Source organism: Lepisma saccharinum, chromosome 1, assembly GCF_977018435.1.
Source record: "Lepisma saccharinum chromosome 1, izLepSacc3.1, whole genome shotgun sequence".
NCBI lineage: Eukaryota > Metazoa > Arthropoda > Insecta > Zygentoma > Lepismatidae > Lepisma > Lepisma saccharinum.
This window is the reverse complement of record NC_139229.1, coordinates 147,295,411-147,317,036: the sequence shown is the minus strand read 5'-3', so window position 1 is coordinate 147,317,036 and position 21,626 is coordinate 147,295,411. Positions and strand designations below refer to the sequence as shown.

The window sequence follows — 21,626 nt, the reverse complement described above, 5'->3', positions numbered from 1 at the left end:
TTCAGAAGAAAATGAATTTTGGATCATTGCATATGAAATTATGCAACAGAAGTTATAGTGATTTTCATAAACGTCCGAAAACTGTAATATCACCGCACGGGACAAATGAAAAATGACCGACAGATCTTCACGCAAGCCTGAAGTGTAGATTTTGAATATTTGAAGGATATAGATATAAGTTATTAATATTTTTAAAAGTTATGATGTGACAATTTGAAATGGTATAGAATGGCATTATTTTAAGTAGGTGTGTGCGCAGGGCCGGATTTACATTTTTGCCACCCCTAGGCCAAACAAGCTCTGCTGCCCCCCATACCGTTTATCAAGAATGAAAAAAAAAAATCATTATTTTCTGTATTACTATTTTTACTATTAATGGCATGCAGTATTAATTAAATGATAGTTACATACAAAAAATGTAACAAAGTGATATGACATAAAATATAAATTACATTTCAACATTTACCTTCTTTTTCAGAGCAGACCTTCTTCCTTGCTTTACAGCGAGCAAAGCCATCTATCAGAGCATTAAGCCCATTTTCTGCATCACCCTTCCCGCAATGTTGAGGAGTGCCAATGCTGAAAGCCGTTCCTCACCCATCGATGACCTCAGATAAGTCTTTACATGCCTCAAAGTTGAGAAAGAGCATTCTCCTGTGCAGTTGGTGGCCGGTGTAATTAGTGCCATCGGAGATACTATATCCACATTTGGATACACTTCCACAAGATCCTCTTCGCAAAGAAGTAGATATGACCAATTTGCTGCCTTCTCATCGTCCGCCATTGGAAGTTGCAGATGAGATTTCAGATGCAAGGTGGAATCAAGATCATCTTTATGCAGTGATATAAGCTTCTCTGCAGCTGCTGAAGCTGAAGTTACGTGATTTATCGTGATGTTCCTTGTAGCGAGCACTACGTCGTTTGAGAGAGAAACACAGAGTCCAGGATTACATTAAATGTATTGATTTTGAAATTTTCTGATCCAGTCTTCAGTGCTGTCCTTTCGGTGACGCTATCACCAGGCAATAGTGGATATTTTTCTCTTCTCCTTTCATCGAATGCATAAGTGTGATGTCCAGATGTACACGTAGCCAATTCTTCAAACCGAAAGAAGTCTTATCTCAAAAGCATTAAGAAATGTGACAATGAACTATACAAGTTACATACTTGTCCTACATCAATATTTACAGCCTTAAGTCTAGCATTCACTGCTTGAAATCTTTTTAGGATAGTTCCCCAAAGAACTGTCATAAATACTGTTTCCAAAGTACTGAGATTCTTCATTAACTATGCGGCCTCGTTTCATGTTTGGTGCTTTTGCATTTTGTTGTTGGAAATTATTTCTAGGGATTGAATAACTCCTGGCCAATCATCTTGCAAAGCGTGACACACATCATCACGGGCAGACCATCATGTTTTGCTCAGACTCTGAAGTTTCATTTTGCAGTTTTGACTAAGAATTTTCCAGTGGTGCATAGAAGCCGTGAAAAAGTTATACAGTTCTTGGAGCAGTCCAAAAAAAGATATCGCATTTGTGCAACTCTCAGCAGCACATAAACCCACTAGATTAAGAGAATGTGCAATGCATGGAACGTAGTCAACTTAAGGACAAAGTTGCTTTATTCTTGCCTGAACTCCCAAGTATGGTCCAGACATGTTTGAAGCATTGGCAAACGACTGGCCTCTACAATTGGAAATATCTATGTCGTATTTCTTCAAAATATTCAAAATTGCATTTACGATATCTTCTGATTGATGTTCCACATTGGGTAAGAAGCAAATAAAACATTCAACTGGAATTCCGTTAGTATTCACATAACATATTATAATTGTAAGCTGGTCTACACGAGATATATCAGTTGTGGAATCAACAATAATACCGAAATACTTGGCTTGTTTCAACTCTTTCATAATTTCTTTAAGAGCATGATCACTCATTAAAGTAATTAGTTCCTCGTATATATATATGTAGTTTTAGAAAGATACAATGTTTCCCAGAACCTACTTTACTATATGTCCTCAGGTGGTGTGCTATAGTCGACTCGAATTCAGAAAGATACTCAAGAGAACTGAGAAAATTACCATTGTTAGGACTTCCTATGTGCTCGTCTGTCCCTTCGGTGCTAAAAACTTGACTGTCGCAACAATCCGTTTAAAATTATTCTTCCAATAGTTGCAGTTCTCTTCTAACTGCTCCACCAGATGAGAGTCTATCCGTGATTTTAAATTCCCCCTCAGCTTAAGGTTCGTCACACTTGTTTTGTGTTGAGGTAAATTTTCATGTTCCAGCACCCTTTTTGAGGCATTTTTGCAGATCGTTAAACCCAGAAGTGAAAGATATTTCCGTTTTTCGGTCACCAAACAACAAACATGGAATGCAGAAAACACAGCCCTTGGATTTTGAATAAACCAGCCAATGTCTCATTTTTTTTTTCTTTAGTCAAATTTCGCATAAAGATATGTTCAGAAAGGTTTATCAGCATATGTCCTCTTAGATTTACTGAAATCCATTTCCAAGTTCTGTTTGACGCCATGGACAGCTACCTAGTCACAAATTTGATCAATTTTCCACAATGCTGGCAGTAGATTGTGTTTTTCAGTAACACTTACGCTAACACTGCCACTAGTTTACCAGAGTTCGCCATGACAACTGAAGAATCATTAGGTAATCCGCCACTGATGACAGATGCCGATGCCTGAGATTCATTGGATGCATGAGGAACTGTAGAATTGACAGAACACACGCTGGGCTCATCAACGGCACTTTCCTCACTTTTTTCCTGATTATATTCCTGTATAAAAAAATAACTGATTTTCAGAACCTTCTTCAGAAATGCTTCCTGCTTTTCATCTTTCTCCGCCGTTCTCTTTTCGTATTGTGATCCACTGAGTCTTACACTTTGATATCTCATAATGAGCGTAATGACTAGGGCTCGGAAGTTGAGGAAATATCCTTTTTTCCCTAGTGTCCGAAGACAAGGCCCAACATGATATATGTTCATTTTAGGTCATTGTAGGCCAGAAAAAGGTGGGTTTTATTTGTCCTTTTTTTGCCTTTTTTGGCTTATTGGTCCTTTTTTAGCCTTTTTAAGGTCTTAACGGCCTTTTTTTTTTCAAATTCACCTTCTTTCAACTACATTTTTACTGCACATTCTCAATTCGATTAATCATCAGATCATCACCATCACCTCTTAAACATCGTTTCTGTAGTAAAGAAATAATAATAACAATATATTTGGTCTAGGAATTAATTCGTGCAGTTGTTACGCACACATTGAAGCTGTAGTTCAAACACAAAATACATAAATACCTTAAGAAAAATATTGTCCATCGCGAGCCACCACTTTCGCCCATTCCGTGGCGAAAGAAGTCCTCATCCTTTGAAGCGATCCAGTCAGAGACCCATTTTTCGATATCGTCTGAAGAAGTGAACTGCTGTCCAATCAAATCGTTATTCATGCAATCAAACAAGTAGTAGTCCGAAGGAGCAACGTCTGGTGAATACGGCAGGTGGGGTAAAACTTCCCATCCAACATTTTCTAAATAGGTTTTGACCGGTTTTGCGACATGTGGGCGAGCGTTATCATGTTGAAAAATAAGTTTATCATGTCTGCTCATAGTACACCACACCTTTCATATCCCACCACATGCACAGCATAACCTTTGCACAGTGAATATCTCGTTTCGGTTGTGATGGACCTGGTTCACCTGGCTTCACCCAGGCCTTTTTTCGTTTCGGGTTCTCGTAATGGATCCACTTCTCATCGCCAGTAACAATGCGATGCAAAAACCCCTTTCTTTTCTGTCTTTAAAGCAGCAATTCGCAAATGGTTTTCCGTCTTTCAACGTCTCTGTCTTTCAATTCATGTGGAACCCAATGTGACATCTTTTGAATCATTCCCATGGCTTTGAGGTGTTTGGAAACTGTTGTTTGATCAACGCCTAATGCTTCTGCAAGTTCTTCCTGCGTTTGACACGAATCCTGATCGAGCAATGCTCTCAATTCTTCGTCTTCAAATTTTTTTGGCTGTCCAGGTCGCTCTTGGTCTTCCAGGCCGAAATCACCACTTCTAAACCGTGCAAACCACTTCTGACACATTCGCTCAGCTAGCGCATGGTCACCTTACACTTTCACCAAAATACGATGACTTTCGGTAGCACTTTTCTGCATCTTAAAGTAATGAAGGAGAACATCCCGCAAAAATACTTTATCTGGCACGAACTGCACCATTTTCAGTTGACTACAAAATGCTGTTGTTGACGCGTCAATCAACTGCCCTATACTACAAACGATGCATGCTGACAGGAGTTTTCAACGCATGTGTGGCTACACGGAACTGTGGGACGATACGCTTGTTACGCCATCTCTTGTCCAGGCACACAAATTAATTCCTAGACCAAATATATTTGAATTATCCCTGAAACGAGAGAAAAACATTTTTGGACGACTGAAGCAGGTACGGTACAAGGTCCTTTAACCATAACTTGTCTGGAAGGTCACGCTGTAAGTGGCAACTTTCTCTTGTTTTGAAGCTTTCGACACGGTGTATACGACCATATACATTAAATATGTAATTAAAACTGAAGTTATTAATTAATTTGGATCACATTTGTATGACCTTTTTTCCATTTTTAGGTCTTTTTTTATTATATTAGGTCTTTTTTTGGCAATTTATAGGTCTTAAACTTCCGAGCCCTAGTAATGACGATTTAAACTTACCCCAACAAACGCACGTCGGACACTGACACACGCGAGACATGACACACCACCTACTTCTTTAATAATATTCTCGAGCAACTAACAGTAGAATAGTACAATGCGAAACCCCTTTAATAATGCTTGCGCCGACAGTTTAATTCTCAACAATTCAACGCGAATCACATGCTTTTGATATGCGGCCAATGCCAGCAGTAACAAGGAACGGCGTTCCTGGAACGCAGCCAAGCCAGTGTTGTCTTTCAAAAGCAAGCGGCAGGTTCCACGTTCTTGCCGCAATCGCCCACCCGGCTCAGCACAATACTGTACATTCGAAACAAAAACATCTGTAATTAAAACAACAAATTAGTAAACTAGTTCCGAGCCTGCTAGCCTATCTCTCTTAAGAAATATTCTTTGTTAACTTATAGTTCAATACAACTACATTAAAATGATTTCTGGAAAAGGGTCAAAATTGATTTTTTTCAATTTTTACAAAGAATTTTTTACATAACGTTAGAAGTTAGTGCAGAAATGGCATTGCAAATACTTAGTCCAGTTCCCATATTCTATTATCCCAGCAAAACTAATGTCCTGTGGTTCTTCACTTTTACAAAAAGAAATTTGGAACTTTGAAAAAAACAAACAAATTTTTGTATTTTAATGTTTAATTTTAGAGCTGAAGAGGGTTTCATAAATATGTTCCTTAATAAGGTTTTGCAAGTACTCTGAACAAACTTTCAAAAAAAGGAAACCTTAAGTCTCTACCATTTTTTGTTTTTGATTTATAGTGATTTGAATATTGCATTATTTTTCTTGCGTAAAATTTTGTACCAAATTGTGCCTTTCTTTGTGAGCTTGTAGCACTGTAACAAATAAAGAAAAATATTTTATTTTTGGACATGTGTCATGTGGTCCTTTCATATATATTTTTTTTTCAGCAAAATCCGTGATGGTGTGTTGACAGCACCTGTATGATTTGAGATGAAATCACCCTGATGTATTTTTATCACACCTATTTAACACTTGATTCTTAGGCGAATGGGGGAAATATTTTACAGAAATGGGTTCTCTTAATTGAAACATTTTTTTCACTATGCAACAGATTGGCTCAGCTCCCAATTGTGTAATTGCAATATCATAATTTTGCACATGCATTTTCTACATCAATGAACTTTTATGCATGTTTATAAGTGCATACTGAACAGGTTTCTGGATCATTTTCTTTGTCAGAACTGTTTTCCACCATGCATCGTAATCCCTTCCACCATTTCATCTTAAGTGAGAAAGTTAGGTGGGTCATACTTAATAGTGTTAATATTTGTCTCTTTGTGTTGACTTGTATTGTTCGATTGAAGTGTATACTTTCTTTCATCTTCAGCATGTTTTTTGTGTGAAGAAAAGCACTTCAGATAGCAGTGGCTTGGGAGTACAGCCACCTATGCAAGTTAGTTTTCACAACATGACACAAATGCAGTCATTTCTGTGACATGAAAATCAGTTTTTTCATTTTTCAGACATATTTCCACTCTCCTTATCAGTTTTCTTAGTGCATTCCTCATTGTCCTGTACAAACTGTAAAGATCATTACACAGTTGGAGCTAAGATTTTCACAAAAATATATACTGATGATTATAAGTATTGTGTGTCACTGCAATATGCAAAGTTCATAAAAAAAACAATCCTGAATAAAACATGCTGTTTTCTTCATCTGAAATAGGGAAAGAAGTACATGCACAATGAAAGGTAGGAAAGATAGTAAAAAAAGGGAGCAGGGTGACGTGTACTGCTCATGTACATTGCTGCCAATTGCAGGAAATTTTTGAAAATTTGTGGATATAATTAGTCCGGTCTTTTCCAAGATTTTACCATGTGGAGGACATTAGATGTGAAATACAGGGTGTCCGGAAAAGAATACCATTTTCAAAATATTTATTCTCAGCCCCATAATGTGGTACTAGCACACACACTTTCTACAACAAAAGGACGATCATCTCTAAGTTTTGTCAGTATACATTACAACAAGTTTATTTTCATCTGGAATAGTTATTCCTGCATGAAAACCGAAGACTGAGGGAGGTGCTTTGTCTGGTTTAGTAAGTGCCTGCATAACCCTTTAGATGCAAACACTTACAAAGCACATCCAATATCGTAGAGTAGTATTATTTATAATAATTATTTTATTTATTGAGCTTACATTCCAACTCATGGCTTACTTTTCGAACCGAGTTCCAGGGACTGCACTGGAAGGCTTGCTGAAATCTATCCACTGCCTCCACCAAACATGATGAGCAATCAGTGCTTTACCTTTGCACAGGCAACTTTTCTCCAGGAATTGTGCATACCAACGCTTAATTAAGTTCTTACCGGTGGAGCAAACCCAAACTTCTGCTGAAAACTGTGTTGAACTTTGATCACAAATGGCATTTTCACTTATTCTACAACACAAAACTCTTTCTGTTGTTTAGTCAGCGCATGCTGGTGGGTATTTCAAGTGAAACTTCTGCAGTGTAGTTAAAATCAGTGCTTGTTACATGTCTCTCCTCACACTGGTTACCTTTATAAAAAGAGAAGAAATAGGTACAATCTTTGCCAGACACCTTGTATATATTGTTTTACGTGGTTCTCAAAATCTACTACAATGGGCCTATGATTTTATGCTTCCAGATTTTACATTTTCTCACACTATACAGTCAATCCTCAAAGGCCCAAAAGTGAGTACATTAGTTTCTTAGACTTCATGTATAGAATTATTATTATTACTTTTTTTTCATATCAGTGTCAAAATAAGGTGAGAATGTAAGCTTACTGTTTGTTTCCAGAGCTAAGGATAGAACAGGCCAAAAAGATTCACAGAAGCCAAGAGTACAAGAAGAATTCAACTCTCATACCTATTCAGCGGCTACCTATTCCTAGTAAGGCCCAGACCATCATACAAAAGGAACATCAACCATTGGTTGATTGGGAAACTGATGATAGGTATGCATTTTAGCTGTACATACATAGTTGTATTGAATAATATTATGTTCCTGCATAGTGAAAGATGGATAGTACTGCTTCCTTTAAAGCAAGTGGTCGTAGATTTCACCCTTGGTGAGGAACCGGAAATGTTGATCTTGACATCATGGGACTACACAGGTTGTTTCCAGTAATCTGGAAAGGATATATAATGTATATGCTGTGATGTGCCATAGAAGCATATACAATATGTTCTTGTCTACACATGATATATGTGGAGATTGCATTGGCTTATAATTTACACAGTCCATGTAGAAATGTAAACCACTAAAAAAAATGGAGTGCTGTTTTGAAGGAATAGTGCTATTTTTCAATCATGTTGGTTCATTTCCATTTAAAACACTCCTTTCATGTTACAGGGCTTTAGATGCGGTTAGATATTCATATACACATGAAATGGGCGAATGTATCAGCATACTTGTTTATTTTACTCGATTAATTTCAGTGATTACTGTCACCAATCACATTGGAACTTGTAGTTATCCATTTACCAGGCTTCCAGTTGGTGCTGTTTTACTGATTGCTGCTTGGTGTGCTGTTTCTGGGTTGTCTGCTACATCATCTGCCACATTTTTTTTCAAGTATGCGAGCCAAATATAGTGGGATTGTCCATTATCAATATTTAGTTCATGAGGAAAATGCATAATTGTGTGTGTTTCCTTGATTTGTATGTCAATCAGGGTATGTTCAACATGCTTGCTGGAAACTGCAAAACAGCGCAGATCGGAAGGCTGCCAAATGGATAACTACAAGTTCCAATGTGAATGGTGACATCAGTCGTCGAAATTAATTAAGCAAAATGAACAGGTACGTGGATACATTTGCCGGTTTCATGCATACATAAAACCCTCCTATTTTCAACATAAATTTAATATACTTTCTTTCAAGGAGCTTTCAAAGAAAAGTGACAAGCAAAAGTAACAATTGAAAACTGACATGCAACACGAGCTTTCACACCAAAGTGACAAGTGTCCCATCCAGTCTGCATAAAAGCATTTACTTCACATGTGGGACCAAGAGACACAATGCATGCTATTGAGAAAACAAACCAGTCCACGTGACACACAACAAACAAGTGGAGCTTATTTCTCTCCAGTACGAAATGTTGGGCTCCTCCGATGGCACAGTGGTAGCGTTGTCACCTTGGAATCAAGGGATCCAGAGTTTGATACCCGGTGGAGGCACATAGTCCTTCGGATCCCACTTTAACACTAGAAGGACAGACCCGTCATTTTGATGGGTGACCACTATTTATATTATATTTTTTACAATGTTAAGTTTACAGCTTCCATGTTCTCTGACTTTTAATAATTATTAGTGCGCTACACTTCTAGAAAAAAAGTTAAACTTTTATCTCGCCTCTGAAGGAAACTACAATGGACTGCTACTATAAGTACGGTCAACCATCATTTTGACAGGTACAGTTTATAGGTAGATATGTCTGTAAGCAATAACAGAATCAAATTGAAATTGAACCTTTGGTCATCTTTGCTCATTGTTCTTCATCTAACGGACATATTGTCAAGTTGAATGTTAGTTCAGATCAGTCAATGAATTATCTAGAGTAAAACATTGGAAACCTCTATTCGCTTACTGTATTTGGCTCAGTTCAGTGTCCAATGTGTTGCCCTAGCATGGCTTACCTGATTGTGATGTAGCTACCTCATTTTTTCTGTGGTAGCGTCATTGCCTTGTAATCAAGGGGTCCCGGGTTTGATACCTGGTGGAGGCACAAGTGGTTCGGATTCCACTTTAAACTGTACGTCCAGTCCAGATTAGCCTTACTGTGCATAAAGTGGACTTAAAACAGCAACTCAAACCAAACCAAACTCATTTTCTCTGTGATTTGTCAGATGTCGAATCTGAGGGACAAGACAATATTTATGAAGATGATGAGTTCAGAGCAGATAATTACAATGCTGCAATAGATGTTGATTACATACTACCTACAAACTTGTCTACAAATTATTCTTCAGATGAAGATGTGAAAGATGACGGCAGATTGATGTTTCCTCCTTTCCAAGTGTATTTCTAATTTTTCTGATAAAATGAGGAAATTATATTTTTCAAAAGTTTCCACCAATGAAAAACATACCTAATCTAAATGGTCAAAAAAATTTGCTCTACAATCAAAAACTCAAAAATTTTCCGTGCACTTCTTTGGCTGTGAACTGGGGCACACACCCCCCCTGCCCCACTATGATGCCATCACTGGCCCAAATAGACCAACTTTTGCCATGAGTATACATTTTTCACTTGACTATATAGCGTTATTTTGGCCGCATCGCCCCACCCCTCTTATCCCCCCAGCTACTTTTGTATAGCACCGTGGCTCACGTGAAGATGACATAATTTGTTATCCGGGAATCCTTTATTTTCGATTTGTTATGACCATCGGTAGAGTATTGAGATGGGTGATGTTGTGAAAACTAAGAATAAATTGTCACAAGTTTATAGTTAACAATAATAACAGCAGCACCCCCCTCCCCCCACACACACACCTTTTGACAACTAAAATTACCCTAGGTGGCACTTTATCCCGCCTTCCTAAATCTAGCTTCTTGAAAGTCAACTTTAGCTCCATTTGAGGTGAAACTTTGCTCTTTTATGCACATCAGATTTGGCAACAGTGCCAGGATGGCCATAGGAGGCAAGGAGAAAAAATGCATTACGCTTATGGGAGCATTATTTTACTTGTTCTCTTGGGAATATCAAACATCCAATGGCATAGACATTAGCCGTAACTTGAAGTTGAAGTTGAATCTAAAGTAAACTATTGTTATTTTAAACATATACCATATGTTGATGTCTTGATTTATTTTTCCTCCAATTACATATTGAGATATATTCTGTCCCAGAAGTCTGTAGAGGAAGCGAACGAAAGCAAGTTGTCTGTGCTATTGGTGACGCGAGAGGGCTCGCTCAAAGTGACAAGGAGGGAGGAAAGTGCTTGCTTGGAGTTGGCAACGTGATTGCATCTACCAGCCGCTTGCAGCAGCTTATACTACTTTGCTCTGCCCATTTGCTTTCTCCCTTTCTGTACCATTATGCATGATTAGGCTTCACAGACTCCTGGGACAAATTGTAAGGAAACAACGATTTAAAATGTGTTTTTGATGCTCTGTTTTTTGTAATGATATAAAACGTCACAGCTTCGTTCCTTTTCATATTTATGCATGTGAAAACTAGTTCTGCACAAGTGTAAAATGTTTGATTTTTGCTGTGTTGAAATGTGCATTGTGTTTACCAGTCAAATAACATGTACATCGAAATTGGTCCAATACTGTCATGAGATTCTTTTAAATTATTGTCAGTGTGTACATTGGAATGTGCATATTTTCTGCTCCAACACATCAATAATAAATATAAATGAGAAAGATATCAAACCAGGGAATTGAAACAGACAATCTTTTTGTACATGCTATGCTGTTTCCATCATTTAAAAAAAAATGAACCCATAAAGTTCAGTGAATATATCCTGGAGAGACATCAAAATTTTAAACTTTCTCTTACTAGCATGCAGTAGCCATCCTGAGTAAGAACGTGGACCTTTTTTATCAGTATTTTCCTTTTACCATTATTCTTTAATTATTAAAATGCTTTTCTCTTCTTTCTGCCTGTTAACAGTGATGATGACGTGAACTTCTTCCCCTTATCAAAGACCAAAGATGGTAGGCAAGAATTGACCGATACTTTTAGCATTGAAGACTATGAACTTTCACTTGATGAAGATGACCTAAATCTTATGCCACCAAAGCTAATGCACCAACGGTGTGTTTGTTGTGCAATTCCTATCGACTGGAGATGTGTCATCATGTAAAGTGCAGAATAGGCTGTGGATAGTACAATTGTGAGTATAGATGCATTGATCTTGTTCATTATTTTCTTGTGGGACTAAAGCTTATTATAAAGTAATCTAATTAGAAAAAAGTGAAGCAGAAATTCAAACACTGAAGATGTGAATTAGTAGCTTGTCAAATGCCAGGAAGCCTGAATTTATTTATGTGAAAAACTGGTGCTAACAATATCGTAAGGTTCTCCTACATATAATGCTGTTGCATCTTTTACGAGACGTCAGATGATTGGTTATATTTTTGAAATACAAGGTGTGCTCAATAAATAACCGGAAAAGTAGTATAAAAAATCTAAAATACGATCGTGATTGTTATATGTGTGTTATTTTGTGAACGCATCTCTAAGCTATTCATAGCTGGGGCTGGCACGCCTGCCTCACGCACGGGATGCTGGGAAAGTTACACAAGATGGCAGCACCCTTACAGGAGTGCTCCAAGCTGGAGCAGCAAAGTGTCGTGAGATTTTTGTTTAGTGAAGGCGTGAAACTGATAGAAATTCATCACCGCACGACTGTTCAGTATGGTGACAACTGTATGAGTTGATCACAAGTGTACGAGTGGGCTGAGAATTTCAAACAGAGCATAACCACTGCAGTCATGGAAAGCAACATTACTGAAGTGGAGTACTTGATACGGGAGATGATTTGCCTCTCTTTCTCTGCCATTACTTCATACGTACAATGCCCAGAGGTCATAATGTAAACAGTATCACCTACTCCAACCTTTTGCGCAAAACAGTGAAACCAGCCATTCTGCAGACAACTTGGTCTGGTGTCCACTGGTGTGCTTTTGTTCCATGACAATGCGATACCACACACTGCCAGTGTCACATTGTCTACCATCGAGGACCTAAAGTTTGAGTGCTTACCCCACCCTCCATATTTGCCTGATCTCGCACCTTGTGATTTCCACACTTTTGGCCCCCACTGAAAGATAGACTAAGTGTATCGAGGTTCCAGAATAACAACAAAGTCTCATCAGCGGTGCATGAGTGGTTATGCATGTGTCCAAATGATTTTTTTTCCTGTGGAATCAGTGCCTTTATCAAGCGCTGGCGTAGGTGCATTGGACTAGAGGGGACTATGTTGAAACATAGTTTCTTTTGGTGCTTGTAATAAATATTTGTTACAACATATTTCCGGTTATATATTGAATGAGCCTTGTATTTTTTGCCACATTTCAAAAGATATTATTTTTTGATTTTGTGTCCCTCTTCAAAGCATTGTTATTTACTCAGAGTATATGTTATTCACAATGGTATTCATAGTGCCTCCGACGATGTAGAGTGGTAATTTTGTCATCTTGTAATCAAGGGGTCCCAAGTTCGATACCTGATAGAGGCACATAGTGGTTCAGATGACACTTCAAACTGTAGGTCCAGTCCTGATTAGCCTATCTGTGCATAAAGCGAAATTAAAACAAAAACTCAAAACTGCATGTTATTCACATAGCCTCCTCTCCCCTAAATCTGGGCCTGAACACCTATAGCCTTTTAGTAGTGTGTTCCTTACTTTAGTGCTGTGTATTTCATTGCTAACATCTTGCTGGTGGCTGGGACTGTAGTAGTCCCAGAAAGATTATTACCTTCAGGACAGCTGGGAATACATCTGTCCCAGTATCAAGTAGTGGCATTTAATGCATCATTTCTCGAAAATCAGTCGTAATATTTTCCTTTTTACTTGTATGAAGGTGTGACATACTCGAATTTCAATGCAACACGAGTATTGGGGATGTTTGTCGAAACCGAGTTTAAATTTTTGTATTTGTTAAGAATTTTTAAAGTGCATGCTTTTCAAATGCACAGAAACGTTTTTAAAAAAATCATCGAATGAGAACTATTCAGCATAGTTGACGTAATTTTTATTTTGACTGTCATGGCTAGGACTTTCACAAGAGGTACAATGTTGACATCCCATCTCGATACAGGTAGCCAAGCCAATCTCCATGGCAGAGTGATTATCACAGCATGCTATGATGCCAGGGGTCCTAGTATCAAATCCCGGTCTGGGCATGGATGTTCTTTGTGAATGTCCCTTCATCAATGTCATCACACATCTTCATCTTCATGATTAGCCAAAAGTGGTAAGAAAGTGAAGTAAAATAAACCAGATCAATCAATACAGGTGCAATTAGTGGTAATTTAGTCAAGAAATCCTTTTCCGGGGAGCCCATGCAGCTCTCTCATTGATCTCAGGTATAGTTGGAAATTGTCCCATATTTTATCATATAAATAATAATAGGTACTATGTGATGCAAAAAAGTAATGTTGTTATCTGGTTTCTGGAATTTATGTACCACAAAAGATCACTGTTTCAGAAAGTATTTTTTTTTCTGGGGGGGATTATAAAATACCTGAAATTTGCCCCCAAAAATGTATGTTTTTCAAAACTTCCCTCTGCCGTGATTAAGCTGAATGATGCTGAAGACAGATTGCAACATTAGGATGGCTACACACGAACACACACATGCAGTCTCTACAATAAAACAATATTTCACTAGCATCTACGAGTTTTATTTGTGCAGCACTACACTTTTGAACAGCTTGTGCTTGAAAACCTCTCATCCCAAGAGATTCTCTCTGCTAAAGGTTAAGTAACATAGAAGCAAAATTATTTTTGATAACTTTATGCATGATGCTTCTGACAGGTGCTAATATTGTGGCAGTCCTTGTGTGACATACACAAACAGCAAAAAATTTGCTAATTAATCACAGTAATTATTGTGGAGCCGCAGTAGCTCAGTTGGTAGAACATCTGTCTACCACACGAAAGACCTGGGTTTGAATTCTGGGACAGGTGATCTGGACAGGAATTTCCAGTTCAGGTGTGTTATAAATGAAGGACTGACGTATATGAAATTTTTAGCAGTATCAGTAATTACCAATTTACCAGTGCATTTTTAATTTAAAACTTCTTTGAGTCACTATTTAGTATATAACCTGTCCCAGCTAACTCTGGAGCAAGGCTGCGCATAGTGGCAGAGAAGGGGAAAATAGAGTGGGCAGAGAAAAGCAGTACACGCTGCTGGGAAGGTTGCTAACTGCAGTTGCCCCCCCCCCCCCCCTTCCATCCATGCAATACCGTTGTTCATTGGTCATGTCAATACTTGCACAGAGATAATGGAACAGAGTGTTGGTTTACCAGTGTAGCATATTTCTCTTCCGATTTTTTCGGAAATTGTGAAAGTTGGCATGAATGGACACTGCTGTTGCAGGTTAGCACTTTAAACCAATACCACTCTAAAGTTTGGATCTCCTGTGAGTTATGCAAAATTCCATAAGTGTCTTGTATTTTGCAGCAGAGTTGTATGAGGATATAATATTTCCATTTTGTAGTAAATTTACACTTTAAAGTTTCTAATTAATTTTGAAATTGCTTACATATTAGGCAACATATAATTTAATAAGTACATAAACTTGATCTGAAAATTTGGTTTTACCAATAACACAAAAACGTTTTCCATCAATATAAACAATATTTAATAATGTGAACAGTTAATATATCATTGTGGACATGATATACAGTGTAACTTTTAATAACATTTAGTGTAAACATCTGTTAATTTTTTTATGCTACAAACCCCTCCCCCTCCATCAAATAAAGTTAGGTTTGCATGACTTTTGAAACACTTTGTATTACACCTTTTGTTTTTCAAGATCCTAGAAACAAATGAAATAATATAGTATAAATTATTCATTGGTTGTGGTATAGAGGTTATTCAAGCAGAATTTCTGGTATTTTTTGAACATTTATCATTTTAGTATGTTTGGTGATGTCAGTTGAATTTATAATAATTATTTTATTTCCAGTGTTTTGCTGTGGAACTGATATCAAAACTAGTCACTGTGTACAAAGAATGCAAGGAAAGTACTTAGGACATGGCTGTGTTAAGTATCTTATACAAAGGGTAACAAAGTGAATAATCGGTGATGCTAGTGACTTGGTAATGTAAAACATTCAATGATGTAATGTAGTTTATAAAGCTAGTATTTATTATTTGTGCTAATGTAGCATATACTTTGACTGTTTGCAGAGACTATGGAATTACAAATGTGGGCCATGTTCGAATCGCGTGCGTTCAAACTTGAAGCACATAAACCACGTGCATTATTGATAGATCCATCTAGTCTTGAAATTAGAACTGAAAAAAAATATCTTTAGAGCCACACTTCAACAGCAGAACCAAATGTGATAGATTCTGCAGCATGAACATGAGATGTCACATAGTCTTGGTAAGATCAGATCATCGCATGCATATGCACCAAAAGAGACTTGTTTTATCATAATCTCGAAATATATGCATTTGACAATTATTCTTCATGTGCATAATTAACTTAATGATAATATAACATATTCTTTGCAAATGAAAACAGTAAAACCTTAATCCGGACAGGCTAGAAGTCATCAATTGCATTCGTCATATTGCTCCGTAACGGACTCTCCTTGCTTTAAGCCAACACACACATTTTTGAAGGCCTGTGCCCTTTAAATACACCATAATAAACATGTTTTGTTGCTATAAACGGAGTTTTAATGCACTTTCTACTGTTCGTTTAGGTTATTTAAGTTAATCCAGACTTTCATTAAATCAGTCAACTTATCCCCCCCTTAGTCCCGATTAAAGAGGTTTTACTGTACCAGTAATATGTTTTTGTTTGAGCAAGTTGCTGCATTTTTTATTAGTTTATTATTGTGTTTTGGAATTGACAGATTCTGTGGAGAGCTTGTATAATTTTGAGACTTTTATTGTGCCCTACTTATTCTTTCTAGTTGATATTTATTCATGTTAAAATTCAGAGTTCCAGCAACTTTGAGTTGTTCTTAAGATTCATTTAATTTTGTGTAGACAATTAATATTTTTTATTTGTATTGCTGATATATTACATTGCCACATTTCAAGTTCTAAACATTCCATTTTTTTTAATCTCAAATGAGGTGAAAAAATTATCATTTTACATTCAAAGAAAAAATGCTGAAATATATATCTATCAAGTTTAATGTTATCTAAATGTTAAGTTGATGGAATGTTAATGACAGGCATAACAATGAATTGGTTTTCTTGTCCTCCAACATATTTGTTTGTCATTGGATTGGCATTTCTATAGTATTTTTTCTGTGCTATATTTTGTTTCCTAATATAATTTTACGTAAGGGTAAGGGTATAGAGGCTACTAGTTTTGTATGACTTAAAATATTCTTTTATAAAAAAAATCCAGTATTACAAAATTATACATGTTGGAAAATTCATAGTTACTAAGTTCCATGCATAGTTTCAACTCACCAAATTTAATGAAAATTGGAGATGGTCAGGTTGTGGGCTGTGTTGATTTCACGTGGAATGACACTATTGTATTACGTGGTTGGGGAATTCATTGAGGATTTCTGTTGAACAATGTTCAAATATCATGAGACAAACAATGAAATGTGCCACAATTGCCATCGATGCAATAAAATTCATAATTTGCTGACATCATTTTAGCCTGGTCCTTCCTGAAAGTGTGGTGGCTTATTTGCCGTTCCTAGGGGATGCATGTTGTTCAATGGGCCAGAATGCTGAAAATGGGAACAAAAATCTGGCTGGGTGAATATAGATTCTTTATACTGTCAGTATTTCTAATAACAGAATATAATACATAAAAATATAAAATGATTGCAATTTTGTGATTATTTGCATTATGACAGTGTGAAACAAGAAAGTAACATTATTTTTACAAATAATTCTTTGTGCTCATGTACTGAGAGAAACTGCAGTTTGCAATGTCACATAAAATGAGTTCAATCGTGTTCTTATTGACATGATCACATGACCACGAAATACATTTTAAAGTGCACTGAGCTCACATACTGACCAAGATAAATGTTAACCTTCACTGTCATTGTTAGTAGTAAGGAGATTTTCACTGGTATCCGATTGATAGTCAGGCAGGGTGTTGGGTTCATCTGACACTATGTGATGTCGAGTAGGCGAGTGAAGTCTTCTGCCAGTGTATCTGATTTCTTAGCAGGCAAAAGCCAAACGTTTGATGTAGAGGATCACATGAGTTAAGCTGATGATGTATAAGGTGGTCGTTGGTAGAAATTAGGGAACTCTTGCAGGAATGTCGCTCTCTTACGGCTCTGATGTTCTTGTTTCTTGCTTCTTGAATGTACTCTGACAGCTGGCCCATTGGAAGAACAGCTGCTGCTATAACATGTGGACCATGCACCAAGGTCTTGTGTATACTAGTCGGCACATAATACCAGGGATATTCTGCTACAAGAAGTTTAACAATTTCAAATGTACATTCACCAAAACCATGGATGTTGAAACGATGACTTGTGCAAAATGACCCCACATCATTTGATTTACACATTTTTGATCTCTGCTATGGCTTACTTTGAGCCCTGAAAGAATCAGCTTGTTGTGTTGACGTCATCGGAGCTGCCATGCCCAAATTGTTTAATCTTGTCAACAATAATATCCATGGAGTATGATACGTACCTTCACTGATCCTCTTGGGCCTGTGACTGGTTACAGCTGGGTTACCTCGAATTGGACTTCTCAGTTAGGCTAACAGTATAATCAGGCCCTGACCGATCACTGGTGTTGCATTTGTACCTTTGTACCCTGTTGGAGGGCGGAAACGTTGTTTTTAGTGTATATTTTTATACAATAAATTTTGCCTTGATCAGCATTTTAATGTTTTATCTGCTTACTACTATGCAATTTCAAATTTGTCTCTACTTCCTCAAATCTGGCCACTGTGCAGTGATTCAGATCCCACTTTAAAGTACAGCTTTTTTTTCTAATTAGCCATCTGAGCACAAATGGGAGTTAAAACAAACTTTTTACCATTTAAGTCCAGCATCCAGTTTGTCTTTTATTTTGTAGTATGAAGCATTAAAGACAAAACCTTGTAAGTGAATTGTATTAATATGGTAAGGAAAAAGTACTCGTTCAGTATATGAGAAGAGTAGTATATATATTTTAAAGTTGCATTGCTGTACAATGCAGCAATATATTTTCTGTATAACCTTTACAGTAAACATGAAAGGCTCTAAGGAAGCATTGAATTTACCTCTGATGATAAGACCGCTGTCATAAATAACAATTGTTATTATCTACGATATAATCGTATATGATTATATTGGATGATTGAGTTGTATAATCCTGTAATTTTTTTCATATCTGATGTGCATTCGTATACATTGAAGTAAAAAATGGATTTGATTCTTTGTCTAGGGCCTAATAATGGTTTCCAACTGTATGTTGTGTACTCTGTAATTTAACCTATAGGTACAAACTTGATAGTGTTGGAGGACAGGCTGCTGACCAGTAAGATTCTATATATGCAGCACCACAATTATTGTTTTGCGCTGTGTAACACTGCAAAGTGTATATTATGATTTATTTCTGTACATCCTATTTATAATTCCTATTTATAATTGATAAAATGGAACATATATTACAGTTTTGTCGTCAACAGTTTGAATAATGTCTGCCAGAAATGTAGGTGTTTTGTTTGTGGATGGCGACTAAAATTGTCATTAATATTTTTAAACACTCACTTATAGAAAGTAAACATTAAGGTGCTAAGAAACTTCTAGAAAATGAATATATATATATATATCATCTGCTCTTGCAGATGTTTTTACAGATATTGCTTGCAATTATTATTTAATGTTCTTTATAGTACAGGGTGAGTCAAAATTATGTGAACACAGAGTTTTCGTTATAGAACAGATTGTTCACATAATTTTGACCCACTCTGTATATACAAAAAAGACATGTTCCATGCAGAGAAGAAACAATGAACCCTTTCAAGAATTCCTGAAAATGTAAATTAAGCTCAAGGTTGATGAAATGTTCACATTATGTGGTAATCATGGTAATGATGATATATCAATTAACATTATAACTTGTTAGTGGCATATCAGTAGCTTGAATGTAAACTACAGGTATATTTTCTTTTCTGAATTATATGTGATATTTTCATGTGCCAAATACATGTCATCTGTACTGTGTACATATATATAGGGCATAGAAAAATGTTAACTTTGAATAGAGAAATATTAGATGCTTGTTTAAATAGATTGTTGCATATATACACACACACTTGCAAACTATAATAAATGATGTTGAGTGACTTTTGGGATGTGATGCTTGTGAATGATTGTTTTTTATTATATGAATAAATGCAAATTTATAAAGAATAATGTATTTATCATTGTATTTTTTGAAAATTATTTCTTGACCAATATACACTCCTCAGAAAAAGTTTGGAATATTGTTATACTAGGTGAAAAAAAGTTTAGAATATTATTATATTAGGCAATAGGTGATAGGCACATCGGCATATATCGGCGAAAAGACGAGAATGTCCACCAGACAGATTGTATGTGTTATTGCATTCCAAAGCCGTGTCTTATCACCTGTTGTCTAATGTAACAATATTCCAAACTTTTTGTGAGAAGTGTATTAATATGTAAATTAACTGTGGAACATTGATAGAGGTAAAATTTCTGCTAATTATAATGATCTGATATTTTGATAATAACTTTGTAATAATTATAAAACACTGAAGAGTTAACATCTAAGAAATTGTATCAAGTCAATACCAAACCTTACTATAGATATGTACTCTATCTATAAATCTATAGTAGAGGACTAAATTGCCTTGGGAGATATACAGGGTGTCATTTTAATGGCACCCACGGACCACAGATTCGTATAGAGGACATCAAAGCAAACAACTTCTCTCAGTAACATTTTTCTCGTTGGTGCATCATTTCGGCGCTACAGTCATTCAAAGAAGCCTGTTTTGCCGCCTGAATGCTGGCAACCACACACATAATTTGATTGCATTTGTGACGTCATATCCCATTGTGAAGCGATGCGTTCCAGGGTTGCCTGGAACACACACATTCTGTGAAAAATGACGTAGCTACAATCTGTCATATTATGTACCGTAAAACAAAATGAGGAAACACATTCTGTAACCTTACAGAAAGTAAACAAACGATATGAAAAATGGTAGAAAGAAAATAAAACTCAAGTGGAAGTGGTCATATCGAATTTTGTCTCACATGACATATCAAATATTTGCAAATCTTGTTAACAAGTTGGTATCTACAATTTAGTCTATCCACTTCATCCTTCTGATACTAGTTGTGTGTGACACACTGAACAGATGACAAAATAGAAATGAAGGAACTCAAAATTCCAAAGGTAAGCAGCACATAGGTTAATATAATTATATTCAGGGCATTATGAGGCCAGTGGCAAAAATGGTTGACAATATAGGGATATAAGTAGTAGTAAAACAAACTCTCCAATGACTGTGTTTATCTACGCATCAGATACACATGTAATAGTTTGCAACTGTGAACAGGGCAGTATATTTGTTACTGATTCATAATTACATTGTTACTGTGGTTGTACGTGTTTTAACCGTAATGTAGCAACATGAACCTCAGATACTTTCGTTATCAGCACAAAAGTACCACAAGGTATCTGGACACAAATCTGCAAGATATCAACCTTGCAACGAGATTTGCAAATATTTAACATGTAGCTGGGCATAAACAGCCACATGTAAGCTGTAAGTCTAATAAAATGTATTATTGTTGATATTTGACATGTAGGCTGAGACAAAATCCGATATTGACACTTCATTTTCAATACGTTTTTTACCATTTCTCACATCGTTGGTTCACTTCCCCCTTCCCCTGAGATGACTGCTGATCTTCTGGGTGGTATGCTATGATGTTCGGTCAACTGGACGCGTTTCTCGCTTCGTTTTACAGCTAATAATGTGGTTGGTAGTTTGTCATTTTTCACAAAATTTGTGTGTTCCTTGCAACACTGCTGTGCGCTGTTTCGCCTCAGAAAATGACATCACAGATAGGATCAAATGTTGTGTTGATTGCCAGAATCCAGGCAGCAAAATGGGCCTTTTTGAACGGCTGTAGCATCGAATTGACGCACCGACGAGAAAAATGTTGCTGAGAAAAGTTGTTTGTTTTGATGTCCTCTATACAAATCTGTGGTCCGTGGGTGCCATTAAAATGACACCCTGG

The 21,626-nt window shown here is 36.7% G+C and overlaps 1 protein-coding gene across 1 annotated transcript in view; it reads left to right on the top strand.

The window, feature by feature from the left end:
* LOC146002317 (uncharacterized) overlaps nucleotides 1–18,975 on the top strand; it is a 28,976-nt gene extending 10,001 nt beyond the window's left edge. The window contains exons 3-5 of the mRNA XM_083140031.1: nucleotides 7,519–7,675; nucleotides 11,342–11,564; nucleotides 15,377–18,975. Coding sequence (XP_082996157.1) covers nucleotides 7,519–7,675; nucleotides 11,342–11,534 — 350 coding nt within the window. The 3' untranslated portion in view covers nucleotides 11,535–11,564; nucleotides 15,377–18,975. The remainder of the gene's footprint in view (nucleotides 1–7,518; nucleotides 7,676–11,341; nucleotides 11,565–15,376) is intronic.
* The last annotated feature ends 2,651 nt before the right edge of the window (nucleotides 18,976–21,626 follow it).